This window comes from Gallinula chloropus (genome assembly GCF_964237585.1).
Source record: "Gallinula chloropus genome assembly, chromosome: 4".
Taxonomy (NCBI): domain Eukaryota; kingdom Metazoa; phylum Chordata; class Aves; order Gruiformes; family Rallidae; genus Gallinula; species Gallinula chloropus.
Genome location: NC_140088.1, coordinates 58,638,346 through 58,655,642, shown reverse-complemented (window position 1 = coordinate 58,655,642; position 17,297 = coordinate 58,638,346). Strand labels below are relative to the sequence as shown.

The window sequence follows — 17,297 nt, the reverse complement described above, 5'->3', positions numbered from 1 at the left end:
GGAAGAGCGTCGAAGCAGAGTGGAGTGCCACAATTCTTTACAGATCTGAACTACTTTTGATTGAGCCACCAAGGTCCCCCAGCTCAGATCACTGCTTCTGGCTCCCAGAAGACAGGGAATTCTGCTTGATGCAGGGTTTTAAATTAGATACACAAAATTGTTTCAGCTGCACATTTTTTTGAGAGGTACTAATTTTGAAAAAGTGTGGTGGGTATCTAGGCACCTTCATGGACGCATTAAGGTCAGTTTGTTGTTTCACAGGAGAGAGTTTACACATCAAAACTGAACAACTTGATTTATTTAAAATTCACCTCAAAATGCATCGTGTTTAGTTTCTTTTTTAAATGAACATTCAAAGCATCAAAATATTACTAATTTAAAAAGAACCCTTGTTAAGAATAAGATAATTTACATACTGTAGGATTGTGGCTGTGAGGGGAGAGAACAACCAGTGGTAGATTAGGCACAGTACTAAGGCAAACATGCCAGAAGACAACACAGTTCTATGCTCAACTTTTAAATATCGGGACAAAATAAAACAACTGGGTGGGAAAATAAAACCAACTGCTTACTTGAGGGTCTTTGAGTAAAAAAGAAAAAGTGTTAGTAAGTTCTCTATCTAGACCTAACTCATTCACGTATTTAAAGAACTCTATCTTCATCCAAATAACAAAAATTGTTTCTAAACCAAGGCAGATTATTATTTGGAACTGGCATAGTAAAATAAAGGATCACAGTATACAGAGCTTAAAATCCTGTACCAGGAAAGAGCAACAAGTGGTTTACAAGGGGATCATTTAGGTATATTATCTAATTTGTAAAAACAGATATAAAATATCAGTTGCATAGGGATTTAAATATAAGGCCAAGCAGGAGATTAAAGTAAAATAGAGATCATAAGAAGGGCACTATGGTGTCAAAACATAGTATTTCCATTTGAATTAATGTCTAATTCAAAAATCACAGTATTTTGCTAGTACTACAAACAGTGAGTGTCAAACTGTCCCATTAATCTTGAACTGAAAACTGACATTAGAACTTCTAAATAGTACAAAACTAAAGCTCATTGTCTAAACCTGATCAGTGTATTAGCACAATAGTGCTTGGTACGTACCTGATTTATATACTCTACCTTCTGTAAATAATATAAAGGTTATTTCTTGTTAATAAGTGTGAGATCACAATATTACTGCATGCCATCAGTGGTTTGCAGGCTTACTTGATATTTAATTATTCAGTCCTTGAAAGTGTAAGATCCCACCCTGCAGAATCTTCACCCATTGAACACAGAACACTGTCATTAATAAAATACAATAGAAGTTCCACCACTAACAACTAACGTAAGAGCCAGGATTGTAGGTCTAAACCCAGTACAGTTCATTATTATTAACTCACAGCGATTTTTGTTAGGAAGGTAACCTGTAGACTTCCAAATAATCTTGTGTGTATTAAATATAAACAAGAACGTAACTAACGGTCGTCTCTTGGCATTTCAAGTAGATTATTCAATTGTGAAAGTATTTCCGCAATCTCAATTTTAAGTTGTTAAAACAAATATTAATTTCTGTATCTACATGTAGCTTAATTAACCTAGAGTTGTAAGGTATAGTAGTGTAAGGAAAAAAAAAATTTCTCCAGATGAATTAGGCATTAAGGGACACTAACTGGGAATACCTGAACCAACATTGTAACTGAAAAAGTGCATAAACATAGTAATACTACAAACGTGTTAACTACAGAACAAAAGGTTTTCTGAAAGCTAAGCAATACTATTTTACATGTTATTATACAGGTTGCCATTTTTCCAAAGACCACAGAGCAAACTTATGATCTTAAAATTCCTTTGATGCATTCAAAGTGTCCTTCGGCTTCCATCCTATCTAGTGAACCAGGTACTGACTGTACAGTCGAACAACACTGACAGCGCGGTTCTGTACTTCTTCAAAATCCTCTCCTTTCTGTTCTTTGAAGAAAAAGCAGCATTTTCATTTCACGCTTTTCGTAGGCGTTTCAGACTCTGTAGACTGCCTCCCATCAGTCCATGCCTCTCGCGTGCTCTTCAGTGCTAGTGTTTTCTGCTGGTCCACCACAACGTAATCAACTCTTTCATCTGCCACACTGCTGCCCGAGCCACTGCTCTTTTTCTGGGAAAGGCCAGGGAGAGCAAAAAACAGAGGTTTAAATAAATAAACAAAAAAGGCATGTAAATGCCCCAAACAGATATAGACCAAGCACAGGTTTCTTTTGACAGGTCCAACATAGCCCCTCCCTCCAGGCTGGCCATTTGACTGACTAGTTAAGATGATCTTGATGGAAGCTCCATCTTTCCCAGCAACAACTTGTGCAAAAAATTTAAACTCTCCATGGAAGAAATGCAAGAGTTGCAGATTTGCTTACCTTACGAGGTGGGGTAGATTTTCCCGAATCTAGGTCCAGGTCTAAATATTCCACTTGCTTGTCTCCTTTTGGTTTTACCATAGGGCTGCTTCCTCCATCAAGACTGTTGCTTCCAAACAAATTCTGAAATTATAACGTAAATAACTTCAGCTACAAACATAGATGCTAATGGTCCTCATTATGAAATATGCTTGTTATAAACTGCCAAAATATTGAAGGTTACAGAACTGAGAGCTCTTGCAATCAGTTAAGCCATGCAAATTTTATTGACGTTGTTGAACAAGGGCATATATTCTAAGACAAAACTGGGACAGAGTTGAAAGCCAACAGGGGAAAAATACCCAACCCCCCAACCCCACCAAATTTAAGGTGGCCACCAAACCAATCTGTGCCTTCCACCTGATGTCCCTTTCATATCATGAGGTAAGAATGGAATGTGGTTTGTTTTTTTCAAATTAAGTCGTTACATCTCAAATTTAGCATTACTTCATTGCAAACTTTTTTTTATTTCCTTAAATTGCTGTTAAACACCTTAAAAGAATTTCAGCCTTACATGAGTGGCAAAACTTCAAATGAAACTTTTAACATTTCTTTCAAAAGCCATCAGGGTTAAGCTGAAAATCAAAAAGTACTATTCAATTGGTAAGACGGAAAGATTATAACTTTGGAAAAATCGTACAGGGCTGCCTGAACTGAAGTTGCATTGTGTATACCTAAATTTCAATTAGCCCAGATTTTTACAACCTCACCTCCTCTGTCCTCTCCCAGCCTGATCCCTCCCTCTTAACAGGTGTTATAGGAACAGTACAATAGAAGGACTCTTCTCTAAAAGATAAAGAAAAAAAAGGAAGACAGAGGGCAGCAGTCAGCAAAAAATGAAGAGGAAGGCAGAAGGAAAGACAGAAGGATAAGGCTGACAGCAACTTGAAAGAAAAAGCAGAATATTGCGGATTTTATTAAACAGAAGTATGACATGTCCAAACAAGATGCTTCCAAGCTGATGACAGAAAAAGATGAAGAAGTATGGACTCCTAAGGTGCAGTTGAAACAAAAATTTCCAAGAGGTCTATGTAGTTGGCACATTTTAAAACAAAGGCCTTCAGATATCTGGAAACATTCAGGTTCTCTAGGAAATAAGATATTTTATGGATTAAAGCTTAAAGGGCCAGGCTTTTAAAATTGAAATCATCCATTATATTTGTACCATCCAACTACTTTAATATGAAGTGGTAACAAGGAAAAACACAAACAACCGAGGCAAAGTTGGTTTCTGTTGCCCAAATTCTCTCAAACTTCTACATATTTAACATATAAAAATCAGGTTCTGTATTGAAGTTTCCAGCATAAAATTTAAAAAGCTATTACTCGTCAAAGAAAAATAATCTGTTATTTCAAATAAACTAGACAGGCAGAACATATGCATTAGAAAACAGAAACTTTAAAGATACATTAATGAAAGGAAATCTGTAAAACAACCTTAAAGAATGAGCGGTGCAAGCAAACAGAAGATATTAATTACAGGCCACCTGAGCTGTGATATTAATTATACTGTCTTGGCACGGCCGTTAAACCCGTGAAGAAGGGATTTTTAAGAATCAACAGAAATCCCCAGTTTGGACTGCGATTCTGCTGAGGGGAAAGCCTCAGGCACAGGCGATTCTAAAACTCTGCGTGAAGTGGGATGTTCCTGGCATCTGTGAAACGGGACGTTACCGATTACTTACCAACGCCTCTTGCAAGAGAGGGGCTAAATTTTTACATCATCAGCTCCGCGCTGCTGAAGCGCGCTTCGCCTGGGAAGCGTGCCCATGCTGCCAGCTGGTCAGACATGGTACAAGGCGCAGGCCAGGATGCTCTGCGGGCTCATGAGCTTGCACTGGGTCAGCACTGCCGCAGAGAAATTGGCAGAAGGGGCTCAGGGGGACCTGAGAGGCAGCAATGGCGAGCTGGAGGACAGGGAGGGTGGAGGAGCTGAGGTAAGGTATCCAGAGCAGCAGGGGATGGGGGAGCAAGCAGCACTGGGAGAGGAGGAGAGTCCAGGGTGTAGTGAAAGGGGCTAGCACATGCCATATAAGGACACAGACAAACAACAAAAAAAGGTGCTACACAGGCACTCTCCAAAGGTCTTTCATAAGGCTTTGCAGACGTTGCTGTATTGCCTACCAAAAACTCGAGCCATGAAAGTGAACGCGTTGGACTATACTGAACAAAGAGCTGAGCTCATCCATGTTTTCCTCCAGTGCTTTAGGAGTATTCTGGACCACATTTTAGTTTATGCCTAGGTCTACTGCTACTCTCTTAGTCTGAAATACAATTATTGGTTCTTCATTTTCTTTCTTTCCTGCCCCATCATTAACTTTTCCTAACATCTCTTCTCCTATTGCACTGCAAACCAAGTATCTGAAATTGTATTATCTGAGAAAATTCTGCCCCAAGGGGAAAAAATACAGATATTCAATACACAAAGACCCCTTCTATCCTCTTTTTTTTTTGAAAGAAGTCTAATAAAAGTACACACACAGTTTTTATAGAACGAAAACAACAAATATCAATCCTCCCCCCCCATTCCTTCTACATTTCTTAGAAGATGTCCTTTTTAATAAAAGGGTTTTAAGCATGTCTCAGGGGTTCCAAGACAGTGATTTTCCCTTGATGCCATAATACTGAACTGGTGCATAGCCCAGGACAAGCAATTAGAAAGAGGAGACAGTTTCTAGAGAGGAGGAAAAAGAAGCTGTGTATTGAACTGTTTTATGCAATAGATATGTATACTAACCATTCTTTTTATATATGGTTACGCTCTTAACTTCCTCAGTGAAATCCTACCAAAATTACAGTTTTTCTATGAAATTTTTTTTATTATTATTTTGATCTAGAAGTATAAAGGGAGTGATGTTGAGTGGAAGGATTTGTGTTTGCATGATTTAAAAGTAAGGACTGCACAGGAAGAGAGTAGTTAAGACGTAGATTTTACATACTGGGTCTTCAGTGGACTGATTTGGATTCATGGATACATAATTCTCTTCACTGTCGTGCGAGTCACTGCTGGAAGTTGTGCTATGAACTGAATCCGGTCTGGGAGACATGGGAAACCTGGAGGAGCTAATTACCAGGAATTATTTTACAAACAATACATCTCGAATATCTTAAACCTCCTGGTAAACAACAAAAATAAGCATATTAGAGCTGAAATTCTCATTCAAGTTTACGAGAGTGTCACATTTTTTGATTATACACAGTCCCTCATATTTAATATTACAAGATAAAAATTCACATGGGCACACTTCATTTTAAGGCTTATGTTCATATACACACACACACATATATACACATACTTCCAAAGGAAGCCTCAACTCATATTACACAGGCTAAAAATATAACACAGATGTACACATTTATTAACACTCTAGTCAATGAAAATAATATGAATGACAAAAAGCTGAGACACTTACTCTCGTGCAAAGCTTCTGGTGATAGGAGATCTAACTGGGGCTTGTAATTCCTCCCATTCAGGCAGAGGCTTTATTTCTAGTGGAGCTGGTTTTGCTATATAAGAAACAGATAATCTTAAAGAACAGAACATTCCTAGAGAAACTTATATTACTAGTTTTTTTAAAGCCTAAATAAAACCATGCTATTTTTTAAAAAGTAAACACTAGTTAGGAAAAGGAGATACCGCTCAGTTGTCTGCAAACCATGATATATTAACTTACATTTTTAATCTTTTCAGACACTGAAAAGCAACTTCAATAGGAAAACCCCCACAATTTAAGAATTTAGTAAGATGTATGCAGTAACTCTGTTTTGAAAAGAGACTCTGAAAATGGCACCATCATGCTTGGTCTTTACTTTGTCCCATGATGACTTGTTGAAATGACAAGCCCAGGATAGGGTTGATGGATTGTTTCAGCTTTAACTGCCAGCAGACCCAACTTTGGGTACTTTTCTTGGCTCCTGAAGAGTTGTTATTATGCAAACTCTGCCTGTACTGATGAGGTTTCACAGCTCAATGCGTGGGCAGAATCTGCAGCTTAGTCTAAGTTTGCAAATGTAAGAGATGAGCCAAAACCCAGCTTCAGTTCCAAGAGATGCTTGGCTTGCTTCAGTGGTTATCAACAGATGAGCAGAGTAGCAATGTGTTTGTGCCACTAATGACAGCTAAAAGATGTGCCATTTTTAAATGCCATTTTCATAACAGAACCACAAATAGAGTATTAGTGAGAAATGCATCATCCCTCCCTCCAGCCTGTACACTTCACCACTCCTAAATGTTAAGAGGGAAAAAAAAAGTATCATCTATTCTATCATAGGACTTGTGGGAAAGAAAATAAATGACATACAAATTGCTGCCACAGTTTGAATCCTAACTTCTCCCATCCTAAAGCTGTTTTTTAGAAAATAAAATACAATACCATTATAGTAACACCCTTTACTCTCCTCACCCCCATCAGTTGTCTGTCTCTTAACAGGTTTACCAAGATCAAGTGTCAGGCATGTAGCACTGGTTCATGTGGAGAAAGAGCTGTCATAAGAGACCACATGAGGAACTGAACAGAAGAGTTGCTTCATCAGCGCAGTTGTCTCACAAGGAGAAAGCAAAACTGTACTCCTATTTTCATTATGCTGACTCTTCAGATTGAGTCAGCTACCATATATTGAACATAAGGACTCTTTATTCAAATCTTCTGGATATGTATCAGTCTTTAGTATCCCAAACATTTTTCTCCTTTTCTCTGTTAAGAAGTCATAGCTACACACTCAAAGCATCAAGCCTACTCCAGTAATTCTGCCACTTTAACTCGCTTGCTTACAAAAAGCTGTCACCACAGACTCAGATGAGTTGTCATTCCTCTTCTATCTCAATATCACAAGAATCACAAGGTTGGAAGAGACCTTTGAAGATCAAGTCCAACCATAATATACATTGTTATAGGAGAGAAGAGCGGCAGAACCAAGCTTGATGTAGGCAAGATGATACTAAAGCTTGAGTGAGAAAAATGACCAGCTTGGCACAAGTCCAGGTGTAATCAGTAAACAAGGGACCACTCCAGCAGAGAGCGAGTACTTTGTCTCACTGGGAACGGCAGGAATATGTCATTGAGTTTCAATGGGCTTTAACAATGAAATGTAATGATGGGCTGCCCAGAGAGGTGGTGGTCACCATCCCTGGAGGTGTTCAAAAAGCATGCAGACATTGCCACTTCAGCACATGATTTAGTAGATATGGTGGTGCTGGGTTGACGGTTGGACCTGAGCATCTGAGAGGTTGTTTTCAACCTTGAAGATTCTATGATTCTACAATCAGTGACACTTCTCTAAGACTTTTAACATTATTTGTCATCTCCTCTACTTTTTGTGACTAGAACAACTCAGCAACTTCAATAAAGCCCATCAGACTAATTACAGTGCTCATTAAGATGCATAAATCAGTCTCTGTACTAGTAAGGGTTCATAGGATCATTATTTTGCTTTATTTCAGTGTTTAGCCAACAGCGGGAGACTTGGGTAAACTGATTTCAGGTTATCGCCTAACAAAAGTAGTTACAAGCCACTTAAATGTGAAGTCATATATACTTGCTTCTAAACAGAAAAAAATAAATCCAAAATATAAGCAGCTAAAACTTAAGAGATCAGAACATCCACGTTTAAGTAAAGGAGTGTTTCCTTACACTGTTTAAGCCAGGAAGACCTTAATTTCTTATATGGGAAACTTTTTGCTTAGCAATGAAAATGCATCTATGATCTTAGATTACAATAGAAGTAAAAAGGCTTATATACAAAAATAGTTCTAGAATAACAGGTTTCTTATTTTGTTTTACTTATTTTTATAAAGCTCCATATACATACAGCACTAAAGTACATACCCTTTCTTCTTGTAGTAAAGTCACCTATGGTTTGTGAATCAGTTCGCTCTAAACCATGTGGTTTAGGTCTTAAAATTTTAGGACTTTGACCTAATTGGTAAAAAGAAGACTCTCTTAATATTCTATTTGTAACTGGAAAATGGAATTTTGTAAATAAACAGCACAACCCCCTGCAGAAAGGTTATTGCCACAAGCATAAGCAAGCTGCTGAAGGATTTTACAGTCTAGCTAGGTCTCACACTAAAGGCTTAAGCACCAAACCAGAAACAAAGAAAACACTGCATGCAAGTAATTGGTTGGAGGCAAGCATAAAAGGTGTACAAAAAGGCTAAAAAGTGCATCAACAAATACCACAGCTGATCATCACTATTAACTGGTTTCAAGTTGCACTATATAAAAAAAAAAAAAATCCGTATTTTAGGAATACCTAGCATGAGAGGAGAACAGCCATGTTTCAGATAGAAGTTGAGATACTCTCAAAGAAAATAAACCCTCCTTAGTCACAGTATTTCTTTGGAAATAGTGATACTCTGTGAAGGTCTCCTATCCACTATGCATTTCCCACTTGAGAAACCCCAGTAATCTTTTTCCACATTGTATTTGTTAAAATTGTTTCCCAGAGGCCTGTATCTGTCTGTACCAAAAACACATCTCTGACCTTGCAGATAGCAGAGGACTTTCTCACCAAGCTCCCAGCCTGGGCATTGTCCAGGCAACAAAGCACAACCCAACCTCCACCACAAATGACCCTGTCATAAAATTCTCTAAACAATTGCTTATACCTATATATAAGTCACAGAATCACAATCACAAGGTTGGAAAAGACCTTTGAAGATCATCAAGTCCAACCATTTCCATCCTAAGCTAAACCATATCCCTAAGTACCTCATCAACCCTTTTTTTGAACACATCCAGGGAAGGTGACTCAACCACCTCCCTGGGCAGCCTGTTCCAGGCCCTGACAACTCTTTCAGTAAATTTTTTTTTTCTAATATCCAATCTAAACCTGCCCTGGCACAGCTTCATGCCATTTCCCCTTGTCCTATCTCCTGTCGCCTGGCTGAAGAGACCATTGCCCACCTCTCTACAACCTCCCTTCAGGTAGTTGTAGGTGGTGAAGTCCAGTAGATGCACTCATAATGTCCCAATACGTTATGCTATCATACACTACCATGCTAGCATAACATTCCCCAGTGTGGCGTTATCACACAACGTGACACTTCAGATGAGTCTGGTAACAAGGTGAGGAGTACAAACCTAGTAAAATGCCAGGGTCAACAAGCTCCCTGCAAGCATTAATACAACCCCTCTCTCAAAGTAGCTTTTAGCCAATATGACCAAACTCCCTGAGTGTTTCAGGTCATACTAGCTATTTTAAATAAACACCATCAATAACGCGTAACAACCCTTTCACGGAAGTCTATCTGACAAAGTGTTCTAATATGAGAAAAGGTGTCTTCACATAGTACACCGAGAAGCCATAGGAAAGGTAAATCTTTACAATAAACCAAATGAAGTCTGATTATGTATAGAAAGTTGCCCTACAGCACAAAATGGAAAAGGACTGGCAGACTCAGATGTGCGCTGGTACTACTAGCAGTGAGTGAGAATGCTTTGTAAAAAATAAACTTGGCAACAAACACCAGAAGTTTGCAAATCTCTACCCCAAGGGTTTTGCATATGAAGTGCTCTATTACTGTTATCACTGAAGTATTGGGAATAATCAAGTAACAACAAGAAAGGTAAACAGAAAGGTTTTGTAAGGGTATCTTAACTTTTACACCGTGCTTCTGAGAGCCCATGCAAGTAAGTACTTACTAGTAGTTCTGCATAGAAGCTTCCTAAAAAAGGACACAAAATGCTTTTCACACAGACAGCTCTTTTTTGATCTCAAAGTCGGATGCTCCCTTAAACAGGTCCAAGTGCCAGTGATGAAAAGGCCAAGCAGTTGGGCAATGCTGACCAAAGCCCCAGATTGTAAAGTGGCACACAAAGCATTCCCATCAAGTACGCTCTTGACTAGAGCTAAGGCAAAAGCATGACTCAGCATGTTGGCATAGTTCATTCTGATCTGATTCGATGTCCTTAAGTATCTTGCCTACAACTCTCTGATAAAAACTTGCTGATATAAAAAGAGAGAGCTTAACATTGATTGAACAAATGCAGAAGTCCAAATTCAAGCACCTTTTATTAAGAGCTATTTAATGCTGAATATGATTACCTAATCATTTTGGCTTTGTGTTCCACAGTTTTCTAATTGGTTTTAAAAGAAATTTGGCTCAATACACCCCCATTTAAAATACCAATTGATGCACTGACATAAAAGCACAGATTTTAAGTGCAGTAAGAAATCTAGCAGAGGTAACAGGGTTAATGAAATTATTTAACCACTATGTACTTTAGAGTCCCTGTGCTCTAATAGCCAAACACAAGTTGAAGTGCCTAAAACCTATAGTACAGAAAAGAAGCACAAGGAACACAGTTCTGTGACTCATTATTTCTGCTTTTGTTAAGGATGCTAACATGGTCTCGTGCAGCTAACCTTCCTGAACTATGATCATCCCTGCTTCACAAACGGGGATATTATGTAATCACCTGCCTCATACTTAATTTGGCATTTATAAACCATTCTAAGCCTTAGAGGAGAGCAATATAAGTACAGGTCCCTATAATACTTTTCTTTCTGCACCAGACAAGAACATACAAAATGTTCCAGCACAAAATAAATGCACTGAGCTTTCATCTCTTGCTGCTGAAAGACTGTGCAGCCTAAAAAAATTTGGTGGCAGAACAGCTTGCTGCTACCAACCAGCCAGGATAACGCCATTCCTCTAGTTTAATAATATGTCACAGAGAACTAAAATGTTCGTGCAGCATTGGTGTGTCCATGTCCTCCCCCACCCCCCAAAATGAAAAGCAAAGGGCATAATCCTGCTGAGCAGCTTATACTGTGCAAAAGAACAAAACCCCACACTAGGTAAAGGGGAGGGGGGATCACAATCAGAAAACAGAGATTACTTATTTGTGTCTGTACGTACGGCAGAATTCCTCCACCACACTTTTACCTGTTTAAGAAGATAAAGTAACACAAATTTGTGTGCAGAAAGCATTCAACAATATCCCTTACTCCCTCACAATCCATGCTTTAAATAAATCATCAGAAAGTTTGAGAGTGCCATTCTTTACCTAAAAATTGGCAGTTCTGTCACTATCTTAGGCCAGATCTGTTAATGGCAGTACGTGTTTTTTAGAATTTCATCTCTTACGTACCGTGACTTAAAGTCTCAGTGCTGCTCCCAAGTAACCTCACTAATTTTCTCCGAGAGCACATCCTAGCTGAATATAATACAGCTGACAAAGTGCCTCACAGCCATGCAACAAGTGTCTATTTTATTCAGAAATAATCACTACAGATAAGTGCCATAGGGCTGTTTTCAAACCAGCTTAGCTAAGGGGGAAGGACAGTAGTTCTCTGGAGAGCCTGGCTCCATACAGCATCTTTCAATGTCAAGAACACCAAGGGACACTTCTGCCATAGTTTAGGCCCACAAATCCACATTTGCCTCCTCTAATGTTTAGGCATTCATGTAAGAGAACACTTTTAACTTACATGGCTATTCTGGGAAAGAGAAATCTGGTTAAGAGAAGTTTTAAAAACTTATTTATTACTGAAAAGGAAATAAATTGTGTTGCAACACCACTGGATGCAAACCTACAGAGGGCAAAAAACAAACCACAGAAATTGTGGCAAGTGAAACCAACCAAACAAGAAGTGAAAATTAGATGTTTTCATTGTTAAGTCAAGTCACCACCTGTGAAATGCAAAGCGCTACAGCCAGGAGAAGCTCAGCTTCTGCACATTCTGTCAGACAAATACAGTGCAAGGGCACTCTGAGCTGAAAAATCACTAATGAAGTCTATTTTTCTAACAAATGGCTGCTTGTAAAAACTGCCAGGCAGAACATGCGATTATGGATCTAGCGTTAGAGTGCACTCAGACAGCATGAATTCTGCTCCTGGCATTTTGGTGTGTGTCAATGCTGCCTTTGTCTGAGAAGTCATCAGAAGAGTCTGTTTCACATGTTTGGTTTTGTTTCAAATAAAACCTTTTGGTTTTTCCATAGGTTATTGTAGTCTCTCTTCTTGTTTTACAGAAAACACTTGGAAAACAATGTTGGGGGGGAGGGAGGGGGAAGGGTACCCCACTGCAGCAAATTCCGACAGAGTAGGTGGGTCCTAGCATTTTTGGTTTTGAGGACGTAAGCCACTGACTGAAGAGCCTCATTTGTTTTCTGGCTACTGCCTTGAAACACTAGTACTAAACAAGATTTCTGTTAAGAACGCTTCTTTTCTGACTGACTGCTTGCTCCATGGCTTGCTGACAAGGGATTTTAAGTCAGGAAATTACAAACATCCTCACAAAAGAGGCTAACACTATTTAAGTACCTATTCAGGGCTTAAAATTTTAAAGTAAACCTATTAATGTGACATAAAATTTAAGAAATGCATGATCTGTTAATACTGTTTCCGGGCCAACAGGACTAATCCTTATGAGACAAGGAGATCAGACGTAGGAATGCTATAGCAATGCTCTACTTGGAATAGGAGGGGGGGGGGGGAAGCAAGACGCAACACCAGCCAGGTAAGTGCCTTGCATCCACAAGGGTACTTTCAGATACACATAACCAACAGCAGTTTCCTTTTTCCATTAAAAATTACCTATCTTCCCCCTTTTCTCTGCAATTAGAGGAAACTGAAATTTGCACCACAATCCAAGAATTCCAGTACTCAGAATAACTGGAGATTTTCCCTTAAAAAAACAGGGCTGAAGCTCATGGTCTTAATCCCCACAGGGTTTATTACTTGGTTTTCAGTTCTGCGGAATAACCTCCCCCCCTTTCCTTCTCTTCCTCACCTCAGTAAGCTCTGATTCCTGAGTACATGGCCTTCAGCACAGAGCTCTACAAATATCCTGAATTTGCTTTTTCATCTCTGTTTTTATTAAGACTATTTCCTGCCAAGGTACTACTAATTAGAAACATGTATTTAGTTATACAACATTCCTATCCATTTCCATACTAGTATCCAACAACAAATGGGAATACCAACAACAGGCTTAGTTCTGGTCAGTGTTATCACATGGATGGTGATAACTACAGCTTTTTCAGGACAGTAAAACCAAAATGAAATAAATTTATTCTTCCACTATTATGTAATATAAAAAGCAGCCATCTAAAGAGATGTTCTTAGACATCTTTATCATCTCAAAATAACTTCCCTTATAGCACTGGTACTTTGAATGCTCCAGAAATTAAGAATGAGTTGGGGAAAAAAAACCCTGATTATAATGACGACCAACTGCATCTGACAGCTAAGGTTCACTGGTATTCATAAAATATTTGCCAAATGCCATAAAACTATTCAGAGAATACCAAAGCTATTAATCATCTAAATACTATTTGACTGCTCTAATTTGCAAGTAACTCTGCATGTCTCTATTTAAAAAGCCCCCAAAGCACGATGAACTAAAAGCATTCAATAGTAGAGTGTTTTAAGATCAAAGTACAGTGTTCTGGAGTGATTATTGATTAGTAGTTTAGAGCTGCACTGGAATTCATGAAGTTCAAGGGATACTACTTGAGATTGGTTTCCTGTTTTAAAAACCAAACACCAAAAAAACCAGTTTAACTTGCTCACTAGAAAAATCAAGCCTAACATTAAGTCTATAAAAGAGCCAATGGGGTATCATATATATATATTTTTATATATATATATATATATATAAATTATGCTTGCCTAAAAAGCCATTAAGCATATAGTGAAGAAAAGAAAAATCATGTGGAGAGAAGAAAATACAGGGCGTTATTACCTGTGTTCTCCTTTTCTTGCTCTCCCTATATCTTTTGAGTTCCACACTACCATCTCTACTGCTAGTATCAGAGCAAGTCTTGCAGTTTGTCTTCAGAAAAACTCATATGTTTAAGTTTTAAAAAAATACATTATATCTAGTAAACTATAGCTTCCTTTGCAGCTGTGATGCAGCCATCCAAATGAAAGCTTTACTTGAAATTATTTGTTGTTTCAAAGTTTTGTAAGACAAATCACAGCTGCGAATTAAGGACCAGTATATTGTAGCAAGGAGCTATATAAATTTCTTCTAAAGCTATTAAGTAAAAACTAGCTTAGTAGAAGTAATTTAGAACAGCCCCAGAGGAAGTGCAATTTTCAGCTAAACGAAGTCTTTGGAGCTTGTGGAGGGAAAAAAGAAGAAAAAATTGTATTCAGCCTGCTTTAAGAAGTCTGAGGAAGCACTGAAACATTCCCCAAAATCTTTTTTGTTAAAAATTTCCTAAATGGAACAAGCAGGAGGTACAAGTTACAAGAGTAAATGGAAGGATGAAATGCATAGATTTCTCAAAACCAAGATGAACAGGACTTCTGCTCAGAAAAGTAATCATGAAAATTACAGCTGCTTTTTCCACAGATGTACAGTTCAGTTCTTGCTGTTGATTAAAAATCAACATTCACAATTTTTGAATGCCTACATGACCTAAAGCCTGAGAAGATGAGTGATCCTTTATTTAAGAATATGGAAGACAATCAGGATAGTGCAGAACACTGTAGTGTTGCCAACTTTCAATCGTTATTATTATTTTTAAAGAAGTGTTAGCTTCTGTCATCACTAATGCCTTAACAGTTTCTCTGAAGTTTTATTTCAGGATGGTGCGGTGCTCCTGTTATATCAGGATGTGCAATATGTTCACATTGTTTGAGTGTCTGAGTTGGCCATGTAAATTTTTAATAAGGACTCTCTTCACTAGGCTATTTATAACTTCATGATTAATGAGGGTTCTTAATTTCCTTAACAACTACCTACTTTGCTTGGGATTTTTACAGCATCATACTACACTACAAGAAGTGACTACACCAGTGATCCAGAAGCTTCACAGCGGGTTCCATGGGGACCAGAATGATTTAATTTTTTTTCTTAAACATTCACGATCATGAATTGTTAATTCAGATACATGCCCACACATCATGTATTTCTTTTCAGATCCTTAAAAAGTGCACTTTAGTACACTGATATGCTGCCACTCAGAAAAGAGAGGTCACCAAGTTTCACTAAGTAAGCATCAGACCCAAACTTGAAGAACAGAATTTCACCATCACCAATTCCATCACTGACTTAGCCATTTGACTCAGATACTGAAAAACTATGTTTTGTCAGTCAAGACAGCAAGCACAGAGTTAAGAGCTTTGAACTTTATGGATGAGACGTACACACACACACTAAATGCTACATAGCTATACAGAGTCCTTCCGGTCAGCTCCTACACAAGTTGTTTTTAAAAAAAATATATCTTCTCTGGGGGTGGTTTGGTCTTAAAGTCTTGCTTTAGGATCACAACCCTCTCCTCCCTGCCACTGGAAATAAATCATGGGGCAGGAGGGGGTAAATAAAATGCACAGAGATAGCTCCATCTCTCAAATGCTGCCTCCTGACCCACAAAAAATACATTTCACATCTTTTTTTTTTTTTTTTCCCTGCCCTGGACCACTCATTTTCCTTGATCTCTGGCTTATCTTGTACTGAAGGTAAGATCATATAGACTCACAGACCTCTGTCAGGCCTTAAAATCTTGTCATGGACAGCCAGCACAGCCACCTGCCTTACTACACAAGAGTCGCTCTTTCTGGAGCAGCAAAATCTTCACTACTGACCTGTAAGCCATCAGCAGGATGGAGATCACACAATCCACCATCTCATATCACAATCTTTTCCACATATTATATAGAGCCCCAGGGAAAGTATGAGGTGGAGAGCAGAAGAGAACCTGGCTGGGTTTTGCTGCCTTAGCAGTCTAGGGAGTCTTCACCTCACCACATTTAGGCACCTTTAATTCCACTACTTCTTATTGGATAAATGGTATTATGAGGAAGGAACATGCAATTGTCAAAGAAAATGTTACAGAATCTCTCTGTTGCAGTCTTAGAACAATTCAAAGAATAAGCCCCAACTGCATGGATGGAAGCAGTATTTCTTCTTGGAGCCTTTTGCAAGCAACTATGCTTTTAATTTAGCATCATGACTACATGCAACTGTGGCAAGCTAAAGCAGCCAAAAAGCAAAAATATAAAATCATAGATAGCGGTTCTTTATAATAGTAGAAGCAACACCCTGAAAAAACAAGTTAAAGAGATTATTTTTGTCATTGAATCATAGGTGAATGCAGAAAAGCACCTAGCCAAACACTCTCCATTTTGTCCCAAGCAACGTATCACTTACCTTTTGTTATAGTTCTCTATAAAGAAATAGTAAAGCACTTCGATTCAGAGTTATTGGGGCAGGAAACCAACACTGTGTTTTGAAATTTCTTTCAAGACTTGCAAAAAGTACTGGAAGCTCCCTACATTTACAGATGCAACTGAGCTAGAAAAATAAAACTACATGAAAATGTAGCGTAGTCTCAAGGCTATATATGTATTTAAAAAAAATACTATTTTTTGGTCCATTTTCTAAAACAAAGCTCTTCTAGACACCAGTGGAAAAAGACACAGGGTGTCTCATAGCTTACCATGGCTCCTGGCCCAGTGTATCTTACAGGAGGGAAGACTGAAACACTCTATGCCCTCACAGCAGTGCTGCCTATGTGCCCTCCTCAGAAGAACATATCTGTACTTTAGTGAATTTTAGACCTATTACATGTGTGAACTAAGTGTAGGTAATTGATTTTTCTTAACTCAATCCTCTGTCACAATCACTACTTCCATATAATCACCTATTCCTAAAATTTAGAGAATTTTAACAATTTAATAAATGATACCGTATGTCAGGTGCGTGTATCAGAACTGTGAAGACATGCACATTACAGTCACTGCTGCTGATAGATTGCCAGATTCTTGCTGCCTGACACATTATTCTTCAAAAACAGCAGAACCAGAAGTAATTGTGTATGTGCTTCATCTGTCATCTCAGGTTTACAAAACACAAACAACAGAGGGGAGAGCAGGCTTTATACAAAAAACCCAAATGGT

General features: G+C 38.3%; 1 protein-coding gene across 2 annotated transcripts in view; it reads right to left on the bottom strand.

Moving 5' to 3' along the window:
• Nucleotides 1-285: 285 nt before the first annotated feature.
• Nucleotides 286-17,297, bottom strand: part of GAB1 (GRB2 associated binding protein 1) — a 99,627-nt gene continuing 82,615 nt past the window's right edge. Inside the window, exons 7-11 of one of the 2 annotated variants that reach the window (XM_084262763.1) lie at nucleotides 8,262-8,351; nucleotides 5,850-5,943; nucleotides 5,376-5,499; nucleotides 2,398-2,520; nucleotides 286-2,144 (exon numbers count right to left, since the gene is read on the bottom strand). In XM_084262763.1, coding sequence (XP_084118889.1) covers nucleotides 1,986-2,144; nucleotides 2,398-2,520; nucleotides 5,376-5,499; nucleotides 5,850-5,943; nucleotides 8,262-8,351 — 590 coding nt within the window. In that variant the 3' untranslated portion in view covers nucleotides 286-1,985. The remainder of the gene's footprint in view (nucleotides 2,145-2,397; nucleotides 2,521-5,375; nucleotides 5,500-5,849; nucleotides 5,944-8,261; nucleotides 8,352-17,297) is intronic. The other variant, XM_084262764.1, reaches the window with a different exon arrangement.